The 19,097-nt window shown below is 39.3% G+C and overlaps 1 protein-coding gene across 1 annotated transcript in view; it reads right to left on the bottom strand.

The window, feature by feature from the left end:
- GRIN2D (glutamate ionotropic receptor NMDA type subunit 2D) overlaps positions 1-19,097 on the bottom strand; it is a 1,421,508-nt gene that overhangs the window by 763,190 nt on the left and 639,221 nt on the right. The window contains exon 5 of the mRNA XM_073656309.1: positions 10,356-10,803. Coding sequence (XP_073512410.1) covers positions 10,356-10,781 — 426 coding nt within the window. The 5' untranslated portion in view covers positions 10,782-10,803. The remainder of the gene's footprint in view (positions 1-10,355; positions 10,804-19,097) is intronic.

Below are 19,097 nucleotides of genomic sequence, written 5' to 3'. Positions count from 1 at the left end.
CACCTGGAAACATTTATTTTCAATCAGATGATGGCCTTTAATCCGACTTCACATGTCATCACCTGGCAAAGTTTTGGAAGGTATTCGAGGAGCACAGCAGCATTTTTTATTATAACCACTCTTGGCAACCTGTATTATGTGTGCATGGAGTGTATTACAGTTATTATTGGTAAATGTTTTCTTCCATTCTCATCCCTTGTTTGGTCAGTTCTGACGGCATGTGACAACAATAGTGACCTCCTGGCTCGCACATAGTATTCTGGACTGGAAGTCACTTTCTCAATGTAGGTCTCTTTACTGAGAATGAGGCTAGGAGAGCCTCATTCTGAGTTTTGTACACATACTTGGAGAAAATGACCTCCGGTCATTTTCTCAGAAAAGTCTCCGGTCAGTCTCCGGTCAGAAGATGTTGTCGGAGCTGGCAGGTTACAAATGTGGTCATATGCCACCAGAGAAGAAGACAGCCACCTGTAAAAGTATGTAAAACATTCACTATACCCAATATGGATTGCTAACAAAGGGGACAATTATAAAAGTTCTCCTTAAAACTTTAAATGAATGGTTGTCAATCTAATATATGAATGCTGACTCATCGAGGGGGTCCAGATTTATTGACTACCCTCTGTGAAAGTAATATGTTCTAGTCAAGTATATGGAAATGGGTTCTTCATGAGTGAAAAATTCAGGTTTTACTGTAGTTAAAGTATAACAGAACTTAATAAAAGCTCAACTTAGAGACATGTTTGCAAGTTTCAATCCATGAGGGTCTGGACACTGAAACAATCACTAAAATAAAGGAACAGAATTGCTCAGTCAAGTGGATCATAAACGTACCATTGTGCTCATCTGCAGTTATGAAGGAATAGTAGAACATGGCTGAGTTTTCCTGTTTTTTTTTGTTCTACAGATCAGTGAATATTTCTGTATCCAAACATCCACCAATCAAAACTTGTGACATTTCCCTATAATATATGAAAAGTTTTTCAATTGTACTGTTACACTTACAGGTTTAAACCAAAGTTTTTTGCTATAGCCAGGCACCATCTTTTGTCTTGAGTCTTAGCCAATGGCCTTCAGTTCATTGATATTCTTGGATTTGTGTGCTGCAGCCATTGCTTTCCAATCCCATCAAAGATTTGCAATGGGGTTTAAGTCAGTCAACTATGAGGTCACTTCAGAATCATTCATTACTTGTGAGAGCAAGAAATGGTAGATTTTTAGTATGCTTGTTGGTAATCCTCCTGGTGGAAACTCCAATGCAACGGTGAGAAAGCCTTAGCTTCATCATTCAAACATGAAGTTTCCTCCTAGGATTTCCAGGCACTTTATTGAATCCACCTTGGCCTCCACTTGTTGCAAATTACTAGTTTCAGAAAGCACAAGAAAATTCAACTTAAAAAGACCACCATTCTCAACTGTAAGCAAGGTATTCTTTTCAGCATATTAAGTTTTATTCTTCCCCCTGCTGACAAACTGCTAATGAAAGTTCCTGAAAAGTTCCGGTTTTATTTAATTGATAAACAGAACTTAATCCTAAAACTTCTGTGGCTTATTTATATTGTTTAGAGATTACTCTTCTTATGATTTTGGCTCAGTAGAGGTTGTACACCTTATACATCTTGGAGTTCAGACCTGGAGACCTTCAGTATTTATTATGGGCTTTAATGTGAAACTGAATTGTCTGTGCTTTGTGCCGCCAAATTTTGCCACAAGTTTTTACAGTTACTCAATGGCTTTTGGCTACCTGCATCCTCAGTAATCTGATGGCAGCCAGTGATAGATTCCTCTTTCTGACATGTTCAAGTAATAAAGCCTGTGTCTTTGAACTTGTGAACTACGCATCCAACTGTACGTCTCAGAACATTCAAAGTTTTTGCTATCTCTTTGTGTCCTTTTCATTATTTGTGCAAGGAAACAACCCAATTTGGAATGGGCTAAGATTCTTCAGAAACAGTGCCAGAAGAGGTCTGTTTTTTGTGCCCTGAAGTGATGTTTTTTATGGATATCATTTTGGGGTAGATATGATGTTTTAATAGCCTTTTGTTACACTTTTTGTGTTGTTGCAGTGGCCAATAAACCACAATTCTAGCGTTTTGATTTTTTTATCTTTAGGCTGGTTACCGATCGGATTCATTCATTCTATAATTTGATAGATCGGACATTTACGAATGCAGAAATACCAAATATGTGTACTTTTTAATTGTCTTATTTCTTCATTTTTAAGGGGATGATTTGAACTTATATTTTTTTAATGATTTCATATTTTTTAAAACATTTCTTTATTACTTTTCAGTTTTTTGTTAGTCTCCTTAGGGGACTTGACCCAGTGATTGTCCGATCTCTTCTATGATATACAGCAATGCAACAGTATTGCTATATACATGGCAAAAATCTATAGCTGGAATTCACAGGAGAACCATCATTAAAGGCACAGGAGTCTTCAGAAAACCCCTGGCAATCATGGCAACCCATCGGTGCCATGTGAACACATAGTTTATAAGGCCGCAAAAAGACAAGCGTCCATCCAGTTCAGCCTATTTCTTGTGCACTGCAGCTATTCCGCAGCGTTGATCCAGGGGAAGGCAAAAAAAAGCCATGCGGTATAGGCCAAATTACATCATTGAGGAAAAATTCACTTCCCGACTCCAATCTGGCAGTCAGATTAAATCCCAGGATTAATTAACTATCACTAAGCATAAAATGCAATTTTATTGTTCTCAAGAAAGGCATCCAGGCCTCTCTTGAACTCATTAAGTGAGTTGGACATCACTACTTCCTCTCCCAGAGAGTTCCAGAGTCTCACGGCTCTGACCATAAAGAATCCCTTTCTATGCTGGTGCAGGAACCTCCTTTCCTCCTTGCCGCATCAGAAGATGCAGACTTGCAACTATCCCCGTGCAAGTCCTTGTCCCAGGGCAGTGTTCAATTGTACCTCCCCCATTCCTTGCAATGCAAGCGCAAATATGCAGCCAACCACCCACCCACCCGCAGGCTGCAATACTATACTGCCAGCTTGCACTTGAAATGGGGCCTTTTAGTTTTGAGGAGGCCGAAGCTGGCCACTAAATCATGGCTGCGTTGGCGGCGAGGTCTCCATACTCAGTCCCCAGCCGCCACTATTTGTCCCGGGAACCTTCCCCACACTTTTCTTAGCCTGGCCTGCTTTAGGGCAGCATTGGACGAGCCCACCAGACAACCAGAGACTCCTTCGGTGGGCCCTGGCTTCTCCATCAGGGGACTTGAGAGTGCCAAGGTGAGGAGCATGATGATGATGCTAGAAGTTAGCATCTGCTTTGTTTTCTTGGAATGCAAGAGTAAGTGTGCAGCCTGCCACCCACCCACCCCCAGGCTGCAATACCATACTGATAGCTTGCACTTGAAATGGGGCCTTTTAGTTTGGAGGAGGCCGAAGCTGGCCACTACCTCATGGCTGCTTCGGCAGCGAGGTCTCCATACTCAGTCCCCAGCCGCCACTATTTGTCCCGGGAACCTTCCCCACACTTTTCTTAGCCTGGCCTGCTTTAGGGCACAGGCACGCCAATATAAGAATAGAATGATGCACCCCCGCTGGCATGCATTAAATGCCGCTGTCAATTTAGTAGGTTAACAGGCAGATGATGAGGAAAGATGCTGGCTTGGCTTGCGAGCCCATATCATATCCAGGGAACTGGTATATGATGTAACAGTATGTCATATGTCTGTAAAGGTTTCATGTGAAACAGTATGTTGAGAGTAAAATGCACCAAATTCATTAAGAGGTGTGCACCTCCTAAATTTGGTGGATCATTCAGGTGCCATGCTCCAGCACAAGAAATGTACTCCAGTCAGTACTATAATTTACTCCAAATTGTCTCTTCAGGGAGGAAGAGGACTAGAACTCTAGTGCCTTCCATAAGAAGTAGCAATCCTAAAAGTCAATATAGATTCTCTAAGAGCCTTGTCACATGATTTAAGATTAAAGCCAAAACCAAGGCTTTAATCCTAAATCATGCGACAAGGCTCGTTAGAGAGTTGATATTGACTTTTAGGATTGCTACTTCCTATAGGTGGCACTAGAGTTCTAGTCCTCTTCCTCTCTGAAAAGACAATTTGCATATTTTCGAGAGGAGCATTGCGACTTAAGTCTCCTCACCTCGGCTCAGACTTGACTGTCATTCTCTGCAAGGAGAAAGGTTACCTCTTGGATCCCGAAAATTTACTCCACAAATTTTGGAGATTTTGCAGGCTTTGTTTCTCCCTATGATGCCCCAACCACTTTTTCAAAAGTTGATGAGGATGTCCAGGACTGACGTGAAAATGCCAACATTTTTGCAAAATTTTCCAACAGTTTCTACAAAAACTTTGATTAACAAGGGCTAAAGTTTTGAATCTAGTTAGATTAAAAAATTAATATATTATTTAACAGTAGACATTCATATTTATGTAAAAATGAACTTTCCTTTCCTCAGAAACTTGATTATTGGAATACAAATCAGTCAAAAACAGATTTTTATGCACACTGGCACTAATATGCAATGATATTAAATTAGCAAAGAAGGTCAATCAGATTAGAACATTTTTAATTCTAAATTACTTTTAACATTTTATGATGTGAGCAATAATCAATTTTTAATCAAGCCAAGTTATCATTATTAAAATGTAATTGATAACCCCTAAGATTCTTCTTACTGATAAACATTTGCTTATGATATTGATTCAGGTCCATAAGGAAAAATATACTTTATTACATTATTTTGCTACCTGTTTAATAAAATTGAAATAATCCTTTTGAGTAAAATTTGAAAAAACAAAACCGCAACTCAAATTAGACTCCTGGCATATATTTTCTTATTTTTATTAAAAGAGGAGAATTCATTCATCTTATAAAGATGATGGTTAATATATTCTTTCCACCAGTGAATATGGCTTAACATTGTCAAACGTAATCATGGAGAAAAAGAATAATAATACATTTATGTTTTCATATTGTAAGCTTATATATTTGTTATTTTTCTTTTACTGCATCCTCTTTGGTATTTTTCAGTTTTCATGTTGGAAAAAGAGTATTCCGCGGGATTATTCTTGATGTCAAACATACCGGAAATCTTGTTGGAAGCTTGACGGACCTTATTAAAGCTTAGTAAAGAATATTTGCATTACAGAGACTCGCCATGTAACTGATACACCGGTCTTGAAGAATAAGACGGGTCAAGATGGGGCATGTCTCGTGGGGGGCTAGTTATTATGGACACAAGACAAAAATCCCTATATTACAAAGTGGAAAAAAGCTGTAAAGGGTTTCCCTATTCAAAGGCCCTAGAATGTTAGGAAATAGGATATTAACCGATGGATCATGGAAAGGAAAAATGAAAAACTAAGACCAAGCTCTCTTTTCCTGTTCAATGCCACTGAAGCTATGGTATTAGTGTTTACCAGCATCACATGGGGGCACCATTTTAATTCTGCATGTCCTATTACTATTGGAAAAAAACCATCATCCAAAAACATTGTTTTGGGTTATTAATCATTTGCTTTTGCTGTAAAATATAAAAATGCAATAAGAGAATACTCTCAATGGCTGAATGTTAGAATTTTGAAGGAAAAAAGTTGTATATTTTTGCTCTTCAATATTGCAAAAAAATTTGAAAATTGACAGTGGAAACTAGAAACACCTTTGGCTCTGCAGGTATGCTCCTTGTTTGTCGTCTGTATCAGAAAAAATGTATTACCCAGGATGTAATGAGTGCAAGCTGCAATTTTTTGGAATGACAAAAAGCTATGCATTTTGTCACTGAACCAGTGCCTTCCTCAGTGTAGGAAACTCATAGCCTTTAGTTATTCTAATAAAATCCAGCTTGTACTCATTACATCCTGGGTAATATATTTCTTCTGATACCAATGACAAAGAATAAGTATATCTGCAACACTGAAGGTGTTTCCGGTCTCAACAGTTGATTCTCTACTTGTCCTAAGTTCCATTGGTTACTTTTCCTAGGATGACAGCCCTGGCTTGAAGCAGACTCCTACATCTCATGTAAATGTATATTGGTATTGCTCCCAACTGGTAAAGATGAGCAGCCCCGTATTTTCACCTACTTTCCACTCCATACCCACTTAGTGACTTTTTCCATCTCCCGCCTCCTATTAGGACGGTCACCTCCAGCTATTTTGCACAAAAATGTGTAACTTTATTTTATGTTGATCTTTCCATTTTTCTTAAAATTCAGTGTGTTTTAGTGAAAGTGGGTAATGGTTAACTTATCCTGGAAGATTTACCATAATCAAAGGGAAAATTTGGCGTGAATGAGAATGGAAAGGTTTCGGTTTGTTACCGAAGGAGGCGTTTAAGAATTGCCTGTCTTAGCAAATTCCTCCTAATGAAATTTAAAAAACAGAATGTCCCCCAGAATTTTTAACATTTATAGGTAAATATTTACCTTAATGTCAATTTATAATTTGCTTTAAAATTTGTTTTGGTGTCAAAATCTACATTGACTCCTTTAACAGCATGGTGGCTCAGTGGTTAGCACTGTAGCCTTGCAGCTCTGGGGTCCTGGGTTCAAATCCCACCAAAACAACATCTGCAAGGAGTCTGTATGTTCTCCCAGTATTTGCGTGGGTTTCCTCGAGATTCTCCGGTTTCCTCCCACATTCCAAAGGCATACTGATAGGGAACGTAGATTGTGAGCTCCATTTTGGACAGCGATGATGATGTATGTAAAGCGCTCTGGAATATGGTAATGCTATATAAGCAAAGCATAATAAATAAAAAAACATTGATTTTGAATATAACTACAGAATACTCAACTGAGATGAAAGATCCCTTGGTTAAATGTGTGTATACTTCTATGATTACAATATTGGGTCTATCCAGCTTTGTCCATTTGAGATACATTGGATGCTAGTAGAGGTGAGCAGATTGGTTCAAGTAGATTTGAATTATCTTCAAATTTTACAAAAAGTTGGGGTTCTCCAGAATCTGATTTTTTTTTTTTGCAACTTACAGCTGGCTGTCATTTTGCTAAACTGTAGAGGCTCGGCAAAAAGGCAAAAATGAATACTATTCTTACTACTCAACTGTCTTGCCGCTCCTGCTGCCTGCCATCTGTTCGACAAGATCTATTTTTTTTGCCTTCCCCTATGTACAACCTCTATGGCCTGTTTCATTTTGTGCCGGAACTTCCAGCGCTGAGTAGGTCTCTGATGTTTCTGCCAGCCATGCTGTTGTGGTACAATTCCTGAAATCACGACATATGTAAGTTGGGGCGCTGATTAGACCTTGGCATGTCGTGACGTTGTGAATGATGTCATCTTGTGTGCCGTCTGGAGGGAATCCAGAGCATAATATGGGACATTCAATTAACATCAAATTGTTTCGATGAAAATCAAATTTTCCTGTTAAATTCTAGTGATTTGCCCAATTTCAATTCTCAGCAGATTCGCACACCTAGAGTTGCTATAGGCACTTTAATAGCCATTTCCTTCTATATCGAGATTGTATGCTATAAAATGTCATAATGAAGAGGATAATTAAATGCTAATACACCTTTGATAACTAAGAGCTAGTTTGGCCAACATTTATACAGTATCTACAGTCCCCACCGTGCACTAGAAAAATGTAGTCCCCCTTCACACATGTGTATAAAACACATGCATGAAAAACTGATATCGGTATTATTAGTGCTTTAGTTCACTGTGTCATCAATGTGCCATCAGTGTGTCATCAGTATGTCATTAGTGTGTCATCAGTGTGCCATCAGTGTGTCATCAGTGTGTCATCAGTGTGCCATCAGTATGTCATTAGTGTGTCATCAGTGTGACATTAGTGTGTCACCAGTGTGCCATCAGTGTGTCATCAGTGTGCCATTACTGTGTCATCAGTGTGCCATCAGTGTGTCATCAGTGTGCCATCACTGTGGTGTCATCAGTGTGTCATCAGTGTGCCATCAGTGTGTCATTAGTGTACCATCAGTGTACCATCAGTGTGCCATCAGTGTGTCATTAGTGTACCATCAGTGTACCATCAGTGTGTCATCAGTATGTCATTAGTGTGTCATCAGTGTACCATCAGTGTGTCATCAGTGTGTCATCAGTGTGCCATCAGTATGTCATTAGTGTGTCATCAGTGTGCCATCAGTGTGGCATTAGTGTGTCACCAGTGTGCCATCAGTGTGTCATCAGTGTGCCATCACTGTGTCATCAGTGTGTCAACAGTGTGCCATCAGTGTGTCAACAGTGTGCCATCAGTGTGTCATCAGTGTGGTGTCATCAGTGTGTCATCAGTGTGCCATCAGTGTGTCATTAGTGTACCATCAGTGTGCCATCAGTGTGTCATCAGTGTGCCATTAGTGTACCATCAGTGTGTCATCAGTGTGCCATTAATGTACCATCAGTGTGCCATCAGTGTGCCATTAGTGTGCCATTAGTGTCATCAGTGTGCCAATAGTGAACCATCAGTGTGTCATCAGTGTGCCATCAGTGTGTCACTAGTGTGTCATCAGTGTGTCATCAGTGTGTTATCAGTGTGCCATCAGTGTACCATCAGTGTGCCATCAGTGTGCCATCAGTGTGCCATCAGTGTACCATCAGTGTGTCATCAGTGTGCCAATAGTGAACCATCAGTGTGTCATCAGTGTGCCATCCGTGTGTCACTAGTGTGCCATCAGTGTGTCATCAGTGTGCCATCAGTGTGTCACTAGTGTGCCATCAGTGTGCCATCAGTGTGTCATCAGTGTGCCAATAGTGAACCATCAGTGTGTCATCAGTGTGCCATCAGTGTGTCATCAGTGTGCCATCAGTGTACCATCAGTGTGTCATCAGTGTGCCATTAATGTACCATCAGTGTGCCATCAGTGTGTCATTAATGTGCCATCAGTGTCTCATCAGTGTGCCAATAGTGAACCATCAGTGTGTCATCAGTGTGTCATCAGTGTGCCATCAGTGTGTCATCAGTGTGCCATCAGTGTGCCACTAGTGTTTTTCCGGTATGGATAAAGAATTAAATTAAAAAGCTTGTCCTATACTTTGCAATGTTAGCACATGGGTGACACATGGATGGCATCCGTGTGCTGTACATGTTTTTCATGGCCCCTTAGACTTGTATTGGCCGTTGTCATCGGTGCTGCTAGAAAAAATGGACATGTCTCTGTGGTTTACAAGGACACACAGTTCGTGGAAAAACATGTGAGCAGCTCCATGGGTTAGAATGGATACGTGTGGTATCTATGAAAATTCAACGGATACCACATGAACTGGAAAGAGGTACATGTGAAGTAAGCCTTCTCCTCTCTAACATATACTGGAAGTCAGGAGGCCACAATATACTTTAAATGGACAAACAGTCCAGCTAAAATAGGCAGTTTGAGGCAAATCTTATCTACTGTGTAAGAGGCCTTTAGATGGCAATATCCATTTAGGAGAGGGACTAATGTAACTGCTGACAATCTCTGTACAGCACTGAGAAACATATTGGCGTGATTTCAACTAGAGAAATCATTAATTAAATTAGTATAAGTAATAGTAGTATTTAAAAAAATGGTAGAGAACAATTCATGAATGCATTAACATTTTTTTTCAATTCTTATTAGATGAAATATGCAAATGTGACCCCAAATTACAGATTAAAAGCAGCCTTACTGCCAATGCAATACAATCTGGTTGGTTTCCATTTACACATCCAATCAGTTAGATCCTGGGTCGGTGCTCCACGCGAAAGTGATGACATATTTATTCAGTTTATGTAAATGTAAAATATTAATATTTTGCAAACATTTGCTAAAAAACACATTTTATTTGCAAGAATCTATAGAGAAAACACAGCCGTCCCTTGCAGTAGATTGGACTATGGCAGAACGCTGACCGATGCTTTTTGCTCTATAGCAGACAGATCGAATCTTTTCTTACCCAGCTCCCATTGATTTAGACTTTATAATGTTACAAGTAGTTGGAATAAGATTAACATGAATTGTTTCTTTCCTGTAAATCATCCCTAGCAAATCACTTTGATAGAGCAACCAAGGTCACTTACTGGACATAATGGAAAGCCTGTCATATTACTATTCAAGACGAGGGAGAGAATTTCTTATGTAGATACAGTAGATGTGCTTTGGCCTCATACATCTTTCAACAAACTAGTAGAGAACAATCTCTAGGAATTCTATCTGCTACGTGGGGAGGATGTAAATGTTCCTCATCCCAATCGCCAATTCTGACAAAGAGTGTTTCTGAAGTGTATCTTCCCATCCCCTTCCAATGTAGCAATATCTAAATTTATGGTTTCCATAACTCCTCGGTACAAGAGAAAGATTGCATATTCATTGAATGTAACAGCAAAAGTTCTTACTTTTCATACAATGAAAAAAAATGCTTGCTCCTACCTTGGGTGTCAGCACAATTGCAGATCCTCCATTAATGCCAATGATGGGCATAGATGTTTGTGCAGAAATGAAGTCAAGGATCTGAGCAACAGATTCTGTCCTGGTGTCATCTTCAAAAACAACGCCATGAATTCTCAAGCTGGAGAGAACATCACATATTTGCAGGATAAGGCTGCGAGGATTTGTGTCGTTAAGTATTACAGAAACGGGATTCACTTCCATAGAAAAATTGCGGAAAGCTGCGGGTGAAAACCGGGCACTCTCTGGTGGGTACGAGGTACCACTAAATATTATGGCCACATTAAGGGATCTTGGAGCTTCTTCTCGAAATTCTAGAAAAGGACTGGCGCATGCCAGGGCCAACAAAAATAGCATCCTAGCAGCAACGGGCACAAAGGCAGTGTTCACAGCTGGTGGAAAACACATCTCGAAGGGTTTTGCTGCCACTCTATAAATGAAACAAAGAAGAATGAGTGTTAGAATTGAACAAATTGCAAATGACTGTGAGATATTGAAAAATAACATCTTAATTCTACCAGTAATTGAATTAGTGGCAGATTTTCTGCTTTATTCACACAAATTGAATCAGTCAGTGTTTACACATGTTAAGCTTCCTCTAAAATGTAAAGGGAGCATTTACACTTCCCGGTAATCATGCAGTATAAACAGGCAACTGGACATCCGATGAACAGGCTTAAAAAAAGTGATTGTTCTTGGCAGCAAATGTCTTATTTACACTGGACATGTGCTGTTGAGAGCAATCACAGATATAAATAGCTGGGGATAAAAGATATCTCTGGCACTTGATGTTTCTTCATCTGCAGGCATCGCGCATATATAGGGTGGGCAATTTATATGGATACACCTAAATAAAATGGGAATGTTTGGTGATATCAACTTCCTGTTTGTGGCACATTAGTATATGGGAGGGGGAAAACTTTTCCAGATGGGTGGTGACCATGTCGGCCATTTTGAAGTCGGCCATTTTGGATCCAACTTTATTTTTTTCAATGGGATGAGTGTCATATGACACATCAAACTTATTGAGAATTTCATGAGAAACACAATGGTGTGCTTTGGTTTTAACGTAACTTTATTCTTTCATGAGTTATTTACAAGTTTCTCTTTGTTTACAGCCATTGAAATTTCGCAGAGGTTAACACGTGAGGAGAAGCGGATAGAAATTGTGTTGATGTCTGGTGTATGCAGTACCCGGATCATTGCAGCAGATTTCAATGCAAGACACCCTACGAGACCACCCATCTCCCATTCTACAGTTAGCAAACTGCTTGCCAAATTTCGTGAAACAGGATCAGTGTTGGATTTGCCAAAATGTGGACGCAAGAAAACTGCCACTAATGAAGAAACATCAGTGGCTGTCCTAGCTTCATTCAGCAAAATCCCACAGTGTAGCACTCGCCGCATTGGCCACAAATGTTCAATTTTTTATAAGAACAATCACAGACGTTATTATTTCCCAGTGTTTATGATAGTACGTAGGCTATTGCTAATAAATAACTGCCAAACGGCAAATATGTAGTGTTGGAAAGCAGCTGGGAGGTATGTGTCACCGAGGTGGCTAGCCTCAGTGATGTGAGTCCCAGAAAAGAAGGCTCCAGCAATGATAAGTTGCTGTCAGGGTTTTTAATGGGCCTGGATTTTTAGATCTGGGTTTTTAGAGCGATCTGAAGAACTGGATGGGACAGGCCATTCCCATATCTGCACTTCGGTATTCGAAGGGCCTATTTAAGGCACCTGGGCTCATTTAGTGGTGTCTGTGCATGAAGGTGGCTAGACCTATTGTATGCTGATCAGTCTCTGTCAGAGGCGGACTACAATTGGACTTGAAAAAAGTTAGCCCGCTCGGTGATCCCATATTGCAGTATAGTTTGTTTATTTGTGCTTTCATCTATGGGGGAGAAAAGACTGCTTGTTTTACTTTAGACTGAAGAATTATGAACTCTAATAAATCTACCTGTTTGCACCAAGAAACTTTCTACCTGTGTGGACCTGGCAAATACTAAAGAGCATGAATCCCCACAGTAGCCAATCAGTGATTGTTTAATGCCACAGGTCGTGTTGTCTAAACGGGTCCAAAGTTTTTGTCTGTGTTATTTATAGTTACAATCAATTTAGGAACTACATTCGTTCATACACGTTTTGTGAGAAAATAGGCAGAACTAATAGTCTATATGCATTAAAAAGGTTACTTATTCTGAATGAGTCTTCCTTACACAAAAACTGTCCTGGAAATCAGTTAATCAACTCAGGTCTGGTTGACTGAACTAGTAGGGAGAGATATGCAGTAGGTCACACATTTTCTAACCAAAAGGCATATTTACTATGACACAATATCCAATTAAGTGGATGAATGCCATGTAATTTATAGTTAAGACTACACAAAAGGATCATGTAATGAAAAAACACTCAAAATTTTCCATATGGCCAAACAGGTGATACTTTAGATCATTCACAGTATTTATCTATAAATGTAATAGAATTTTCATACCAAAAATTTGTAATATCTGTCTAAGTACCTAGTCATAATGCGAACAGTTAAGTAACAGTTAAGTAAGATTACATAAACGCACACATATAGATACTAAAGCACACACACACACAAAATTCACACACCTATGGGATCATCCTTTTGTATATACAATAAAAACTCAAAGTGCCTGTAATGTTGACAAAGGCAAACAATTAACACCACCAATTATGACAACCATAAGTTTAGTAGGTTGGAAATTTGAAACAATACTGTAAAAGTGTACTGGCAAGAAGTGAAGAATTCATATCCTGTCTTATGATGTTAAGACTATATTAACGCAGCTTTCTTTTTTAGGTATTCAACTGCAAGTTTTTTAAGAAGAAACCACCTCAAGAAATGTTGCTTTTTGGGTGAGGTTTTGGAGGCGTTTTTCTTTTGCTGAAGAGTTCCTTGAAGTCTGAAGTGGTTTTGAAGAGATTTGTTTTTTGCAGCCTTTTGATTTGCCTTGATTTCAAAGATCTGACATATATCTCTTTTTCAACATGTGTTTTTCAATACCTTTTCAGGAATAAAACACTCAAAAAATTCATATGAAAAGCAAAGTCAATATACAATAGAAATAAATAAGTAAAGTTCTATAAGTGTTTTTGAAAAGGATTTTGGAGTGGATTTGTTCCAAAAACTCTGTATGAACCTGGCTTTATAGTCCTGGTACAGTTATCAAGGAGATGTCAACGATAATATGACCCATCAGGATCTTTATATTTATAGATTTTATTACAATGCTGGGTTGATTAGTAAAGGTTATGCTCAAAATTATCTTCCTGGCCCCTAAGGCTATGTGGATGTAAAGTTTTTGGAGGAGGGTTTGGAGCAAAAACTGAATGAAAACTCTCCATATCCTCTTAAACAAAACTCCTCAAAAACTTGGAGTTTCTCCTTAATTTCTGCTCCAAAAGCTCAGCAAAAAGACTCTGTGTGCCTATAGGCTAATAAATGTTTCATTGTTGTGAAAATAAGCTATTTTTGTAGGGCTAATGTAGAAAAAAAACTGCTGGACTCACACAAATAAAAATGTCAATAGACTTTTTTCCAAATGAATAGAGTTTGGTAGCCAGGAGAATACTAAAAGGTTATGGCAACAGCCGTTTTGCGTCCTGCAGGTGCTTCTTCCTGGTCCTGGCTTGGGACCCGGAGGAAGTGCTTGCTGGGCACGAAACAGTTGTTGTTAATACTTTTTAGTATTCCACTGGCTATCTGTCACGCACAGTGTAGGAAAGGCAAAGTGCAACACAAAGAGATGAAGGGAAGGGAGCCCAGTCACTAAGGAAAGAGGGGGTGGAGACCTCCTAAGCTTATCTGATATCTCCCTGTCTTCCCTACCGTCCCTATATTGGTTTCTCACCAATTGCTGATCAGAAATCTAAAACCCTGTATCTCCCTAGAGCTAGGCCCTGGCTAGGGAAGGGGGGGTGAGTGCTAGTCAGTTCCCACTAACAACTAAAGACAGCAAGGGGAGACAGAAATGGGGGAAGTAATTTAGCTTGAGACGACTTCAGAGAGATTACACACTCGGCCTCCTAGCACCAAAGAGGAAGTAAGCAGACTGCAAAAGCTCCAAGCCTCACAAGGGGTCATGTGAATATCACCGGCACCTCTCTATAGCAAACAGGAAGTATTTAAACACCCTGGCCTGGGTGACACTTAGCCAGAGAGAGGTAGCCGCTGTGTCCTAGAGTGAGAGAGATCCAAGAAGGCGTCTGTAATGGCAAACAAAGAGATCTCCTGCAGCAAACTACAGGCAACTGTCTGTCACATCTGACACATCCGTGACACTGTATTCTTTTGTATATTTGGAATGAAGTCTATTGACATTTTTATTCAGGTAAGTGCCACAGTTTACTTTTTCTACTGTGCCTATATTGCTGGACTGCCTACTTATCTGGTGGTCATCACTTGAGATTAAGGGGATAACTGTTTTGTTGTGTGGGTTCGTATGTCGCTTCAATACTGACTGATTTTTTTGGGGGGCACTACTATGTCACTGTTATTGCTGAACAGATATCAATGGGGACTGGCACTAAGAAGAAAAGAATGCAGATGATTACACACTTACAAAAATTGTCCTGACCACAGTGCCCTTGCAGCCCCATTTGCCCTGGAATCAAAGCTCATTTTCTTGGTAATGCAAAATCTGTTTACAGCCAAGAAGGTATATCCGAGTTTGTCTTTTACTACCCTACCAAGCGAGGTTATTGGTTTTGTGACCGTAAAACTCCAGAGAGGTTCCCTTTAAGCAATAGTAATGTGATACTGAGACTCTTATTTGTAGAATAGAGATTCATTTTATTGTGAATGCCAGTTTATGAATGAGAAAAGCTTTTTGATGCAAGATGTTGCATGCTAGGAAGGAGAAAGGCGGTAGGTATTAAAGCTGCAGTGTTCCTTGCTATTGATGTGTCCCTTTTATAATTCTCCTTTTCTCTCTTGTTATTGCTGAATGCTTAGGAATTTCAGAGATAGGAAAAAACTAAAAAGTAGTAACCCTGCTGATACAGAGGGACATAAATACGTGCCTATCACAGGAGCAGATTGATTGGACGTCGGAGACTTTTAACCCCCTGTGCAGTTTCTGCAATAGAATTTGTCTATAGCTCTTGCGGTGGTGAATTTCTTAAGCTTGAATATTGACTGTGCCATACGGATGACCTTCTAACATCCCTTGAGAAACACATCTTATTTCTTGACTCATCTACTTAGTCTTCTTTCCCGGCTGCTCTCAAAATTCTGCTAACCATCTTCCACAAGCATTTCTTTTAAGACAGCTATTTGCATGAACATGAACTTCAAGTCATGTTTCTCTTCCATTAATGTCTTTAAGATAAGGCCAGATGGATTTGTAGAACAGACAGGAATTGCTGAATGTACAGACATTTATAATTATTGGGTAGTGATCCGCAGAGCGTTACAGCACATTTTGTGGAAAGAAATGTTTGCGCTTTTTTTTTTTTCCTCCCACTGTGAAACAAGCACATCTAATATAACTCATGATTCTTTTGTCTTCTAGTAAATCATTACAAACAAATCGCTTGCAAACTGCGCATCATCTCCATTGAAAACAGCAACAACAAAAAAGCTTTTAGCGAATTGTTTGCAATGCCAGCAAAAACATTATGATGTACTGGAAAGAATTAAAACGAAAAAAGCCTTTGATCTTATTAACCCCACTTATACCCAGCTCTAGGTGTAATAGTCTGCTTTGCTTTATAAACTGGTTGGCAGCAATGCATTCTACGGTATATATTACTCATACCCTCATAAATATAGCTCTAGAGTCAGCAGTACATTTGTATGTGCAGACTGACTTTAGACAACTTGCATGTGCTTAACGGCCCCGAATCATGAGCGTATTTTCACCAGAAATGTGGCGTAAAACACTGTGATAAGTTGCAAAATTTTTGTGCAAAAACCTTGTGACTTTGGTCATTTTCACACTATTCTCTCCAGCTCTGCCAAAATGTGCAGAATGGGGACCTGACACCCCAGTTTGTCTAATTCATGATGAGCTGTGATGTACCTTAGGGCAGAAATCTTACTCTAGTCACTGACTAGAGTAATATTTGTGGCAAGGTGCATGGAGGATCACACCACTTTTCAGAGGCTCCCGGTTCATTAGGTGGTGCCTCTGACTCCAGCATGCCAGCAACGCCGATCTTGATGAATTGGGGCCACAGTATCAAGAAATTATTTAACCACCTCCCATCATCTACCATATTTGTAGGATAGATTTTTGGTTGTATACGTATGGAGCTGTATTTAAAGCTAAAACTCACTTCCAACTGCAGTTGGAGCTAACTCGATTATTGCCCACTGCGGCATACTCACTTCCAACTGCAGTTGGAGCTGACTTGATCATTGCCAACTGTGTCATGTACATGAAGTGGTGAGACAATAGAAAGGGGATCTCTTGTGTCATCCCATTTTCACATCCCTCCCCAAATGTATTGCAGGGTGCCTTTAAGTTGTTTGATAATAGCCGGGGGCTTAATGAAAGCCTCTGAGTCTGCCAAGTTCATTCTTCTATGAAGTCCTGCCTCAGAAATAACAATAAAATACAGAAGTTTTGCAGTGTGTAATACAAGCAGTCAAGTGAATAATGAGGGGACTAAAGAATAATATATAAAAAAATAAACATTAAAAATTATTAAAAAAATATTTATAAAAAACCTATCCAGTAATATATAGTTATAATCAGAACCAATCACCTTAGTATAAAAAAAATGTGCTTAAAATACAAAATACTGATGTGGAAAATATCAAAATAATAGTAAGGTGCGCTATAAAAATGTTATGGGGAAAAATTATTATACATTATCATATTAGTGGATTAACCCCATCGCCCAAGGGCAATTTTCAGTTTTCTTTTCGTTTTTCCCCACTTCTTCCAAGAGCCATAACTTTTTTAGTTTTCTATCAATATAGCAATTTGAGGCCTTTTTTTTTGCGGAACAAGTTATACTTTTGAATGATATCATTCATTTTATCATGTGATGTACTGGAAAGCGGGAAAAAAATATCAAGTGCATTGAAATCATATTACTATGGAAATATGATTCTGCAGGTCAATACAATTATGCAGATGCCAAACATGTATAGCTTTTTTTTAATTTAAGCAATAAAAACAAAATTTGAAAATTAAAAAAAAACACTTTTCTTATGTCGTCATTTTCCAAGACACGTAACACTTTTAATTTTCGGGATATAATGCTTTTTGATGGCCCATTTCTTACACCCTGAGCTGACGTTTTTACTGATATCATTTTGGAGTAGATATGATGTTTTCATAGCCTCTTATTGCATTTTATTGCAATGTTGCGGCGGACAAAATGCAGCGATACCAGATATGTGTATTTTTTATTTTTTTTTTAAATTGTTTTATTTTTAAAGGGGCAAAAAGAGGGTGATTTGAATTTTTGTGTTCTTTAATTTTTTCAGATTTTTAAAAACATTTTTTTTACTTTTTACTGTATTTAATAGCCCTTTTAGAGGACTTGCAGCTGCAATTATCTAATCGCTTATGCTATACATAGCAGTGCATCAGCTCTGCTATGTATAGAGAAAATCACAATCTCCTATGAACGCCAGATACTGTCTGGCTTCACAGGAGGATTGACATAAAAGCATGGAGGTGTTCAGTAGACCCCCGGCTGTCATGGCAACCCATCACCACCCCACAATCACGTAATGTTTGCACCAATGGGAGCGTAGAGTGACGCACCCTCCTACCGGGGCGTACATGTACGTCATGTGTCATGAAGGGGTTAAAGAAAACCTTCCACTATTACTGCCCTGTCTAATGGGTACTTGTCATCTTGCAAATGGTGTATGATCTTCAGGCAGGGTGTTATAAAGCAGGAGGAGCTGATCACAATGATATACAGTATATCTTGCACATTATTTATTGAAATCCCGGATGTTTGAATGTATACGAGTCCAGTACGTGGTCCTATTTAGTGATTGTTATATATATACAGTGCCTACAAGTAGTATTCAACCCCCTGCAGATTTAGCTGGTTTGATAAGATGCAAATAAGTTAGAGCCTTCAAACTGCAAACGAGAGTAGGTTTTATGAACAGAAGCATAAATCTTACAAACGAAAAAGTTATGTTGCTCAGTTGAATTTTATTAAATTTTAAACATAAAAGTGTGGGTCAATTATTATACAACCCCTATGTTTAATATTTTGTGGAATAACCCTTGTTTGCAATTACAGCTAATAATCGTCTTTTATAAGACCTGATCAGGCCGGCACAGGTCTGTGGAGTTATCTTGGCCCACTCCTCCATGCAGATCTTCTCCAAGTTATCTAGGTTCTTTGGGTGTCTCATGTGGACTTTATTCTTGAACTCCTTCCACAAGTTTTCAATTGGGTTAAGGTCAGGAGACTGACTAGGCCTCTCCAACACCTTGACTTTTTCCCTATTGAACCAGGCCTTGGTTTTCTTGGCTGTGTGCTTTGGGTCGCTGTCTTGTTGGAAGATGAAATTACGACCCATCTTAAGATCCTTGATGGAGGAGCGGAGGTTCTTGGCAAAAATCTCCAGGTAGGCCGTGCTATTCATCTTCCCATGGATGCGGACCAGATGGTCAGGCCCCTTGGCAGAGAAACAGCCCCACAGCATGATGCTGCCACCACCATGCTTGACTGTAGGGATGGTATTCTTGGGGTCATATGCAGTGCCATCCAGTC

The sequence above is a fragment of the Phyllobates terribilis genome, unplaced genomic scaffold, assembly GCF_046119375.1.
Source record: "Phyllobates terribilis strain yellow unplaced genomic scaffold, ASM4611937v1 Scaffold_12__6_contigs__length_324123572, whole genome shotgun sequence".
Lineage (NCBI taxonomy): Eukaryota > Metazoa > Chordata > Amphibia > Anura > Dendrobatidae > Phyllobates > Phyllobates terribilis.
Note: the sequence above shows the minus strand (reverse complement) of the source record. Positions and strands in the feature narration are given on the sequence as shown.